The sequence below is a fragment of the Hippocampus comes genome, unplaced genomic scaffold, assembly GCF_001891065.2.
Source record: "Hippocampus comes isolate QL1 unplaced genomic scaffold, H_comes_QL1_v1.1 scaffold310, whole genome shotgun sequence".
In the NCBI taxonomy this organism is placed as follows: Eukaryota; Metazoa; Chordata; class Actinopteri; order Syngnathiformes; family Syngnathidae; genus Hippocampus; species Hippocampus comes.
Genome location: NW_017805990.1, coordinates 786,179 through 798,133, shown reverse-complemented (window position 1 = coordinate 798,133; position 11,955 = coordinate 786,179). Strand labels below are relative to the sequence as shown.

The 11,955-nt window shown below is 40.5% G+C and overlaps 1 protein-coding gene across 3 annotated transcripts in view; it reads right to left on the bottom strand.

The window, feature by feature from the left end:
- LOC109528955 (glycerol kinase-like) overlaps positions 1-10,214 on the bottom strand; it is a 24,839-nt gene extending 14,625 nt beyond the window's left edge. For 2 of the 3 annotated variants that reach the window (XM_019892043.1, XM_019892044.1), the window contains exons 1-6: positions 10,042-10,195; positions 2,791-2,864; positions 2,060-2,166; positions 1,859-1,936; positions 285-364; positions 14-151 (exon numbers count right to left, since the gene is read on the bottom strand). In XM_019892043.1, the coding sequence (XP_019747602.1) occupies positions 14-151; positions 285-364; positions 1,859-1,936; positions 2,060-2,166; positions 2,791-2,864; positions 10,042-10,095 (531 nt within the window). In that variant the 5' untranslated portion in view covers positions 10,096-10,195. Of the gene's footprint in view, positions 1-13; positions 152-284; positions 365-1,858; positions 1,937-2,059; positions 2,167-2,790; positions 2,865-10,041 lie in introns of all 3 variants that reach the window. The other variant, XM_019892045.1, reaches the window with a different exon arrangement.
- Between the last annotated feature and the right edge of the window lie 1,741 nt (positions 10,215-11,955).

The following is an 11,955-nucleotide window of genomic DNA, read 5'->3' as shown; positions in this document are numbered from 1 at the left end:
GGGGGGGTCATACCCAGATGATCCAGGAGTCCACTGTGCCAAACATAGCGCGTCCGGTTAGCACAGCCTGTTGCACCATGTCCACGTTGTCCAGCAGCCAACGCAGCTTCACTGCGCTAAAGTAGGTGCTGATCGGGAGGCCCGTTTTGTGCTGTGTCGCCAGAAAATATTCAGAAATCAATGTTTGACAGGAGTAAATAAGACAAATTCGAGCCTAGCATCACTAAACATGAAGGAAATGTTTAGAGAAAACAAATACTAGGCTCCTAGTTTGTCACACTTACCTTGAGGTGATTCTTGTTTTTGCCAGGTGCTTTGTTGATGAGTCTCTCCACTGTAGATTGGGTGCGCAGGTCGAGCCAAACTAAAGCGTGAAGAGAGAGAAAATATGTGATTGTGTCTCGATAATTTTCCATGGATCAGAGCATTCACACAAGCTATAGTGTGCAACCCGGGTGTCGTGACTTAAACTGAAAGCAAATTGGGAATGGTGTGGTGTCCAGTGCGTAGATCAAACTGGGGTGGAAATGTCATGTGTGTGCATGGTGCGCGCCAGCGTCACTGTGTGCGCTGAGAGAGTGAGAACAGCGCGCAATTGCTCATGCGCACAGCTTCGAGGGAACATCGATCTGATGTCCGTAAGGGTTCAAATACACCATCAATGATTACAGCGTAAAGACAATGAGAATATAAACAATGTGGGTTTTCTATGGGAAATATGGGGGACGAAAGCTCTTTCCAATCTTTTTTCTCAACCAACAGCAACAAACACACTCTGCTCTGAGATTACGTCAGTGCCATATGGAAGAGTTTAAGCAAGCAAGATATTTGACACTCCATGATGCAACCTTGTGAGCCATTTTCCAGATGACATAATTTCCTTTCTAGTTCAGAGCAAATCTTTTGGGTCAGGCAATGGTGTTTGCCATACAAAGCAAAACAAGTTGAAATGTACAAATAAATGCTGATGATAAGATTATTGATTTCTTTGTTGTTGTGTTTTGTGTGTCTAAATCCCCCCGCAACCCACAACGTAACATGCATATGGATTTATACAAATTGTCCCACAAAATAATCTGCGCATTCAGTCGTCGCACAAAGTATTCTGATCAATGGGGTCATGATGCGAAAAATATGCTCCACATTTGAGAAGCTAATTTTAGATTTTTCTCCATTTGCGTTTCTGTTTATCTGTCAACATCAACATTTAGGCTTTGAATTGATGCCATTTCTCCCTGGTACGAGATGAGGTATCATGATCAAGATGGTTATTATTTGGGATTTTTCATTGGAGATACTTTTTATTGTGGTTTGAAGTTTGTCTTTGAAATTCTGTTAGTTTTAATTAGTTTTTAGAACAGGTTGGTCTGTTTCCATTCGTTTGGAAAAATTATCATTAATTTTAGTATTACTTTTGAAAAATGTATTTATTATATTTACTGTATTTGTGGCATTCAAGATTAAATGGTAAACGTAAAGTACAATTCCCAAATGACTCTTCAACCTTCTTTCTTTTGTATGGCCAGACTAAAATGCCAAAATAAATTAATCACAAATCAACCCCAAAAGCTCTTCCGTGAAATTGATTGATAAAGACAAAAAAAGGACATTTTTGAGATAATTATATTTAGTTTTAGTTTCTGTTTATTGTCTTTTCAAAAAGCACTCTCGTTTTTATGTCATTAATTGTTAACGCTAATAACCTTGATCCAGAAACAGACCACAATCCAATATAATACAGTTGTAATTACTAATAGGAACAGAGCAGAGGTTTTTGAGCCAGGTGAAGTTGATTATGATGTCTTGTGTTTGGGGAGCCATGAAGTAATGAGAATGTCAGGCATACTACCATACTCACCAATGGCATTATAGAGAGGTTCTCCAGTGACTTTGTCCCAAACCAGGGTTGTCTCCCTCTGATTGGTCACACCCACCGCTGAGAAAACAGCATGACATTGTAAATAACAAACTCACCCCAGTCTCATTATTTCTCAAAAAGTGGTTAATATTTATCCTCTACCGGGGAATGGTGTACAGTAGTGACGGCATTTTCACCCACCTTTAATGTTGCCAATATCAATGTTGAGATGGCAAAGTTTTTTGCATGTTTTCTCTATACATTCGTAGACGGACTGTATGATTTCCCTGGGATCCTCCTCCACCCACCTAATTAAGAATGCAAAAAAAATGTGTCAAAACTTACCTTCAAATATTACTTTGTGATATACTGACATCAAACACCATCGGTAATAGGGCTGCACAATATATCGAAAACCATCGTAGGGCACACAGAGAAAAACAACAATCAGTGCCCACACTCACACCTTGGGACAATTTAGAGTGTTCAATCAGTCTGACATGCATGTTTTTGGAATGTGGGAGGAAACCTGGAGTACACACACACACACACACACACACACACACACACACACACACACACACACACACACACACACACACACACACATATTTTTCTCATAAGATAATAAAAATGTAATTTCTTTTGGTATATGTTAATTATTGATTTCGCAATATTCAGCACCCATATTGCATGTTCTTCCAATATTGTGCAGCCCTAGTATATACCCAAATCACTGAACATGAAAACCCAAAAAGGAGAGAGGACGAATCTTTGCTTGGCACCAACAGTAAGACTACATGTAAACTATTCTCTTGATAAGTGATGAAGAATATGCTTAACTATGATATGATGTCACTCCGTAATGCTTGTGTACCCAGTTAAACAAATTGGTCTGCATGAAGCAGGTATGGTGAAGATTTAAGACGTACCCCTCCTTTGGAAAACTTTGGTTGATTTCGACTTGGTGGTGAATGATTACTTCGGCTGTCTTGGCATTGAACACCTGTGAAAAAGAGAGAAGAGAGAAAGGCACCAAAAAGGTGTTCACAAACTAAATCGAAAGCACTGTATTTTCCGGACTATAAGTCGCAGTTTTTTTCACAGTTTGGCCCGGAGTGTGACTTATATTTAGAGCGATGTATGTGTGAAATAATGAACACGTTATTATATCATCTCCCATGTTATTTTCAAATTAAACCGCAAGAGGGCGCTCTAGGCCTGTGTTGATAAATCGACGATGCGTCTTACGTAAGTGACATCGGAGATGAAGTGCCGCATTTTCTCCCTTCGGAGTTGGCGGGTTTGTTTAAAAGTGACATTTAGGATAAAGATTTCATTGGATTTAGTGATTCGGAGTGACACTGATGGTTGTAACGTGAGCATATTGTACACTTATTCAGCCTGTTGTTCTCCATTTTAGTTTTATTTTAAATTGCCTTTCAAGATGACGTGTCTGTTCTTGGTCTTGGATTTTATCAAATACATTTACCCCAAAATGCGACTTATATTCCAGTGGGACTTCCATGTTTTTTCTTCTTTATTATACATTTTATGGCTGGTGCGTCCTATATTTGGGAGCGATTTAAAATACGGAAAATACGGAAGCAAAATATTTAGGGCCATTATTGAAGTAATCATTTGTGCGTCTGTGTTTAAAAACCAAATATAATGAGATAGTGTAAACAACCCGAAAATAGAATTATTACACATTTGGGCTGGAAATCAACTGTATGCCTTCCCAAAGATAGAAGTTGAAATGTAAATGCAGTCAGCCAGACATACTATAAATCAGCATTTGTTCTACTTAGGTCATCCGATACCCCTCCTACTACAGTGCCAGCCCAACAGTTCAGCTCCAACTGCTGCAGCCACCTTGAAAGAATAATATTCCGTCAAAGAATGCCAGCATTCACTATGTGGACGACACATGACCCACAATAAAGGTTTTGTCAAAGATTGCAATGCAAAGTGTAAAAATGGAGAAACCCATGACAGCGACACCCTTGTGCCATTAGTTGAGTTGACAATACTGGGAGCAATGGTGAAGTCATGAATCAAGATTCCTCTCTGTTCTTGTCCTGCCATACTTATTTATCTCGACTATGTGTGAGCTTCTTCATCGTTTTTCTCACTTTGTTGAAATAAAAGTCAACCTGGGAAACTGCCAGAAGTGTAACAGAAGCAAGACACAGCAAACCGTGACCATCGGTTGAAGTTTAACATGCAAGACTCATTACCCTTGTTGCTTTGCATTAAAAATAATTGCTGCCACACATCGAATTATCTTAATAGGGCAAGCCGCAATGTCTGTGTCAGCACGCACTTGGATCAGGGCAATGGCCCGTTTCGACGTGGTCGGTCCAAAAGCAGCAACCGTGTGTGTGTGTGTGTGTGTGTGTGTGTGTGTGTGTGTGTGTGATTTGCTTATGACTGCAGATGTTACTTAAATCTTGCGATGAGTTTAAAAACATGCAGGTAAGTTAAAGTTTAACTTCTTGTGTCATCACATGAACTTTCACACAGAATCAGTTCGGTGAAGGAATTCATCATTGATTTAAGGTAAGGTTGATATTACTCAGTCATAGAAGCCATTTTTGGTTAAATATACGTCGCAAGTGTGAGATATCATGGAGTATATATTTATCAGCAACTGTTGGAAAATTGCACACTATTATTGAGAGTTCTAAAACATAATGTCAAGTAATCCTTTGTAATTAGGTACATTTGAAAGCATTGAGAGATTTAGCTCAAAAGTCCTACCATTTTTCTGAGAAATGTTTGAATCTGGACAGCACGTCTGCCTCGCAGTGGAGGGATTCAGGGTTCGATTTCCCCCCCCCCGCCGTGTAGAGTTTGCATGTTCTCCCCATGCCTGCGCGGGTTTTCTCTGGGTACTCCGATTTCCTCCCACATTCCAAAAGCATGCATGGCAGGCTGATTGAACACTAAATTGTCGCTAGGTGTGAGTGTGAGCGCGGATGGTTGTTCGTCTGTATGTGCCCTGCGACTGGCTGGCAACCAGTTCAAGGTGGACCCCGCCTACTGCCCAAAGACAGCTGGCATAGGCTCCAGCATGTCGGCGACCCTCATGAGGATAAGTAGCGATATGAACGCTATACTTTGCAGTTGCATTATTACTTAACCATCGTCAAATACTCATTTACAGCAGTGCTCAAGGCGGTGTGGTGGTATGGTGACACTGCGATGTACAATAGACTTGAGTGTCGTCCTTAACTCTGTATAAGTGTGACGAGGCATGTCGTGATGTTCTGTGAACTGTTGAGTAGAGGCAGCCCAGGAACAGGCCCTTCGGGTACACTACATGTGACCTTTCTTTGCTTAATTCTCAGGGCAATGAATCCAGTGCAACCACACTGTTATGGTTTTCTGAGAAGACATTTAGAAACCATCAATTATGACCTTTCTTATTGCCCATATCCGCAAGAGACCCTCCCAGGTATTTAAGATATTTCAAAAATACACTATGATATTTCAAAGAATGTGGCCAACACCCCTGGTAGGCAAAATGCAATGGAGTTTCTTTAGAAGGTCAAAGACTTAAAGCTGGGCAAGAATAAAAAATATTATTTAATGCAATGTCAACTCACTGTTCACATTTATTCCAACCCAGGATGCAGTGAAAACTGTGAAGCATGTTCACAGCCTCGAACAGAGATACACGATCAAACCAGTACAGACATGCCTTGAGATGGAACTGTCTCAGGGCTACATTATTTTCAATTTAGAGCCACATTTTAGAGGCAAAAATACCACTTGCGCTTCGGTTCACCCCCATCGTGGCTAACCTAAACATGGAGGAATGGAATGGATGCCTCTGAAATACTTTACGGGGACAGCGCCAAGTCATTCATATAGATGTATGGTTGACAAAAAGTTTAATCAGCAAGCCTTCACCAAGCACATTAACGCAGTGGACATAAACACTGAAGTCACAAGATTCAAAGACATTAAGTTGCCTTCGGGTACTCTTGATTCTGACATCGGAGTAGGAATGACCTGGGCTCACTCAGCACTGACGGAATGCCCACCCCGTTTTTTTTTTTGTTTTTTTTTAGTTCAGGAAGTACTTGTAAGCGCAGTGATGCTGCTTACTCGCCATAGTGATAAGTGCTCTTCCGTTGTCACGCGATAAGCGAGCCTAACTTGAATACATCGATTTCTCTGCGGCGTTTTCACGTTATTTTCTGTCTATGTGCGAAAATGACACAATGTACATAGACACCCGTATTTGTGAGCATATGTAAGTCTGTGCGTCTGCCACGCAACTCGTCGGAACTACACAAGCAGAGATAAACAAACACTGATGTAGCACAGAACCACATGTTTGGAGCGAGGAGAAAACCGACTGGCTTTATTCTTGCGGTGAGTGAAAAATGTGTTTTATCAAAAGTAGAAAGTAAGAAGCGCAAATGATGTTGATTTGCATCATGACGTTATTTGTACATCACATGTTCAGGTCAAGATATTCCAAATCATCTCCATTACCATGTACACGGGAGTAAATCTGTCCACTCACTTATGTAAATGGGTTATTATAAATAAGATAAGATAAGATATCCTTTATTTGTCCCACACTGGGGAAATTTACAGTTTACAGCAGCAAAATTGGGGGGTCGAAAGAAGAAAAACAAAGTGTTAGCATTCACAAAAATAAATGTTTCAGTTTCAATGTAAACAATGTTGCAGAAAATAGAATTCTGACCGTAATCCGAATATTTACTGCATGAAAATATCAACACTGACCAATATCTACTTTTTGACTCACACCACCCACTGGATCACAAACCGGGCATTGTCAGAACCGTATAACACAAGCCTGAGAATATTCCCACAAGGTCACAGGCCTAAGAGAAATAATAGGCACATGAGTGAGGCCTTCAAAGCACAAGATCATAAGTACATCCAGTTCCAGACGGAACAAGCGCAAGATGGATGAGGAGGAAGAGTGAGAGACGCAACAGCATTGTTATTCCGTATGTATCAGGCCATTGTGGGAAATTCTGAAGGATTTTTAAGCAACACAACATTCCGGTGCACTTCAAAATCGGTGCACTGAGAAATAAACTGATAGAAAACAAATTTGACAGAGGAGTGATGAAGGCCATCTATTACGGTGAGGTTGAGAAACCATCTCTCAACAGAGGAGGGGGATTATGATTCCATCTATCGCCCAGATATACGGCTGTCCTTTCATCCATTCCAAAGAGATTTAAGATTTTAACCTCGAAGAAATCAAAACAGCCGCTTATGCCTTCAGGTGCCTCCACGTACATTTACATTTTTTGCACTTTATCTTAGAGGATAAAGAATTGGGTTTCCACAACAACACTCAGGCTAGAGCTGTCCTACGTAGCCTGGGTGCACGCAAAAATGCAACTAACTTTATAACTGGATGGGCATTGCTTACATCACCATCCGAAGTGAAACAGTTCAGAAAGTAGCTGAAAATATGACATTGTCGCTGTTATTTTTTCTCAGACTACTTACCCTCCTACCCCGCTACATGAGTCGGAAACGGGGTCGTAATGCTTTCTCTTTTGAGAAGCGACAACAGGTGTTCCGCCATGGTTTAAACCTGTAACTCTCATAGAAAGAAAACTCTTTGGAACGGTCACCATGTAAACAAAACTCTGGTTCCGGTTCATACTGTTAGTCGCATCCATAATTCATGCAAAAGGCTTATGGGGGCTAGGAATAAGGTGGCTAGGCTGACTTACTCACCTCTAGAACACAGCGCCGTAGAGAAGTAAAGTTAATCCCCGGTGTTTCCCCTCTGCCTCGCGAGTGCGCCATCCGTCGCAACTAGTCCAATTAAGCCACCATATGTGTTTTCAAGACTATGACACGTTGAATATACCCCGTTTTGGGAGACGACACAAATTTAGCCACTCTTCATGCATTTCAAACAAGTCAGTGGTTCTTATTGGGAAAAAAAATGGTGTACTTTTGATTTTGGTGTTGTCGTTACGAAGTTTTTCATGGCAAACTAGGCAGATAGGTTTGTTCGGTGAATATATAATCTGCTTCCGATTTTACCTGAAAGACAGTTTTGGCACGTAATTTTCTGGCAAGAAGCCAGGACACTGCCCTCTCTCCTTTTTGGGTGGAAAAGGACAGTCTTGGGGTTGGAGGCGTTCTTAAACGATGTGGTAAAGACTGTTCTTGCCACTTAAAACTACTCAGCTACAGGAAATATTTTCATTCTGCAAAATTATTCGAGGGCCACCTTGAGGGCAGGCACAGGCCGCATATGGCCCGTGGGCCGCCTTTTGCCCACCCTTGTTCTAACCCATTCAAAAAGTAGGACAGGGGGCCACAAAGGTTAAACCAAAAAAAAGAAAAAAGACCTCCAACTCCACAGATGAGTTAATTTTTGACAAGTGATAGCATCACACTGCAGCACACAACTGATAGGAATTGAAAGGATTTCACCACTTAAAATCAGATCAAATGAATGAAAATCATTCAGACAAACATAGTGAAGCTGATACAACACTTGCACCTCACGCTAGCCATTGGAGGAATGATCAACAAGTGTGATAAACATGGGCGTCATTAGGCCTATTTTAGGGAGGCTTCAGCCTCCCTAAAAATGTCTTTAGCCCCCCTAAATAATTTTATTGCATTATTTAAAAAAAAGTGCTATTTATTTTTCCTGTACTTTTGCTAATATATTGCATCAAATTCAATGTAATGTGGCCATTTTAAATTATATTTCGATAACCTGCCATTATTGAAATGTTAAATCTCCCAGGTTTCCTGAACGCAACAGGTGTTGCGTTAGCATTTGACGTGTCTGTCACCATCGCCACATCAAATGCTAACGCAACAACTGACAGTTCATTGCCGAAAGTCAGGTTGAGTCGACAGCATGGATATTCGACAGTTTTTTAGAAAGGTAAATTAAGTATTCAATGCATCCATGCTGGTAAAACTAGTGACTATAGTCCGCTAAAATATCTCCAGTAACAGCAGAAACTGCACTCACTGTAACAAGTGTTCACTTTTGGATAAATTAAGGTGGTGCTTAATAAAAATTAAGCAACATTTTATAATTAAATACATAAATAATCATTACACCAACTCTTTGAGGCAACACCTATTGAGATTTCGGCCGATATAAAATAAATAAATATAAAATAAATTTATTCTGCTTGACGAGCCTATATTGTGTATGTATGTGACGTCACTGAAGGCCTAAGGTTGAAATGCACGGCCCGCCACTGCTAAGCATATATTAATACATTTTGGTAGAGAGGAATATAGGACTACTGTCATATAGGTTATGTTATCGGGCATCCTTCTAATTCCCTTGAACAACCAAGATTGAACTTTTGAACTCTTTATAATTTCTATTATCTAGTCCAGTTAAAGTCCAGGGGAGGAAGCCCCATCATAGTAAAGAGGATACTAATGTGATGTGTGTAGTTCTTCATAGCCTCTTCATTTTGCTCTCAAAGTGCACGGAATTGATGGATTTTTAACAGAATGTCGAAAAAATTTCTCCCGGGGGGGCATGCCCCCGGACCCCCCTATAGGGGCTGTGTTCCCCTTGGGGCTAAGCCCCCCTTGTTCTTGAAACCTAGTGACGCCCCTGGTTATAAATTTGCATGCTGATGTGTTATAATTATTATTATTATTGTAAAGTGTATTTAATTCATGTATCAGGAAAAGAACGTATTGCAAAAAAGATCGAAAGCCCTTATTTCTCACCTTGTTTCATGTAACGGTTCCGTTCAATCATTACATTAGTATTTGTTTGATATTTATATTTTTTAAGAAAGCCTTTATTTGTCTCACAATGGAGAAATTCCGAATTTACAGCAGCAAAATTATGAAAGGGAGAACGTAGAAGACAAAAAGTATAGAAATACAGTTATATATAAAATATAAATATAAGCATATTAAAAACTGGGTGAGTGGGGGTGAGTCCAGGTTTGCAGGACTTAATTCTTTTTTAATAAAGCAAAGTCATTTAATTGTTGTTGAACTTTACTATACACGCATAGAGTACCTTTAAACATACACGCATTCGCACATATAAAAATATATGCACACGTTTCTGTCAATATCTGCGCGACGCATTAACACGTTGTGGATGATCGTTGTCACAATACAAAACATGACGATGCCGTCCCGCACACTGCCACGTCACTTACCAGAAACCTCGTTGAGCTCGTGCCCTGGTCAATCGCACCCACGAGCGGATCCATAGCTGTTTTTTCTCTCCTGAAGGCCTTTGAGAGAGAAAAAAAACAACACTCGCGCTCACAAGTCTCGTGTTTGTCTTTGAAGCAGAGAGAGTCTACTTTGTATGAGTTGACTGTGAGGAGGCGGGATTTTCGCGGCTGGTAGAAAAGAAGGCCGACCTCTCCAAGCGACTCCCATTGGTTAGTCACTACAAGGCGTTGGCCGCATTTCGCCCAATCAGGACTCAGTGGCGGAGTGCAAGCATGTGCTTGTCCAAAGCAAGTGAGAGGAGCGGAAAATATTCTTCCTGTTTGTTTTGCGTTACGATACCCTGAGAGGAAAGATGCCACTTTGTAAATGATGGCGATCTTCCTCTACAAACATAACAACTTTAACCTTCATTATCATTCTTCATGCAGCCAAACTGTTCATTTGTCCCATATTCTTTGTTGTTCATTCGATGCCCTGATTGTATTCTTTCTACAATCAGGGCCAACAGGGTAAAGAATGATGCCTTCCTTTTCCAGAGTATTGATGCCTCCTGTTGATATTACAGTATGTAGTGTTTTTTTTCTTCCCCAAGGAGATTATTCTGCCATTAGTCTCACCACAATTAACTGCCAAGAGCAACTCGTAACTGAATGCAAATCAATAAAAATGTCACTCCACTGATGTGAACCCAATAAAGCACATAAGACAGGCAAAGGAATGAAGACCCACCAAAAAAAAAAAAAAAAAAAATTGACCCAGAGAAAACCCATGCAAGCACAGGGGGAACATGCAAATTCCACACAGGAAGGGCGTAGCTGGAATTGAACCCGGTGTCTCTGCACTGTGAAGGCACGGGCTAACCACTCAACTATGGGGCCACCCATAAACCTAACACTTACACACAAAACAAAATAATGCAATCACATATGACCAGTTAAATTTTTCGCCTGCGCCGTTTACCGTATGTTCCGCACTAAAAGGCGCACTGGATTATAAAGCGCACCTTCAATGAATGGCCTATTTTGTCATTTTTTTCATATGTTGGACGCATTGATTATAAAACGCAATCTACAATGCATCCACTAGATAGAGCTACGGTCCTTCCGTCCGACTCGAGAGGCGTTCATAACCACCTCCAAAAAAGGTAAATTAACGATTACTTCAATGAAACTACGAAAATTGAAAATAATGCATCAAAACAGAAAATCAAGCGAGGAAATCGCAAAATAAATTCTATAGCCCCCCCTACAGAATTTATTTTGGCATTTCCTTGAGCGTAGCTCCAACAGAATGATCAGATGTCAGTAAAATGTAGGAGACTGGAATGTCTCAGAAGTGTTTATTTATTCCTTTGTTGTACACTGTATTCACAAACAAAGACCTTGAGCGTAGCTCCAACAGGGGGGGCTATAGAATTTATTTTGTGATTTCCTCGCTTGATTTTCTGTTTTGATGCATTATTTTAAATTTTCGTAGTTTCATTGAAGGAATCGTTATTTTACGTTTGTCGGAGGCGGTTATGAACGCCTCTCGAGTCGAACGGAAGAAGAGTAGGCACGGAGACTGAAAAAGATGTACCTCTATTTGTTGCGACTGTGAAAACCATTAATAAAGTGTGCGTTTTTAAAGAAAACACCACAGCTCTCCTCTTTTCAGAGCTGCAACAAAAACTTATTTAATAAAGCAGCGACACAGTTCACTGAACCAACAGCAAGTTAGAACATTGTAAGCATGTCTCCAGCAAGGAGCCATCTTGGGGTCGACATATTACCGTAATGACCATACACAAGGCGTGCTGTGAGCTTTTCAGAAAATGGAAGACTTTTCAGTGCGCCTTATAGTGCCGAAAATACGGTACATGAATTTGATTAAGTTAGACTTAATTGATGTTT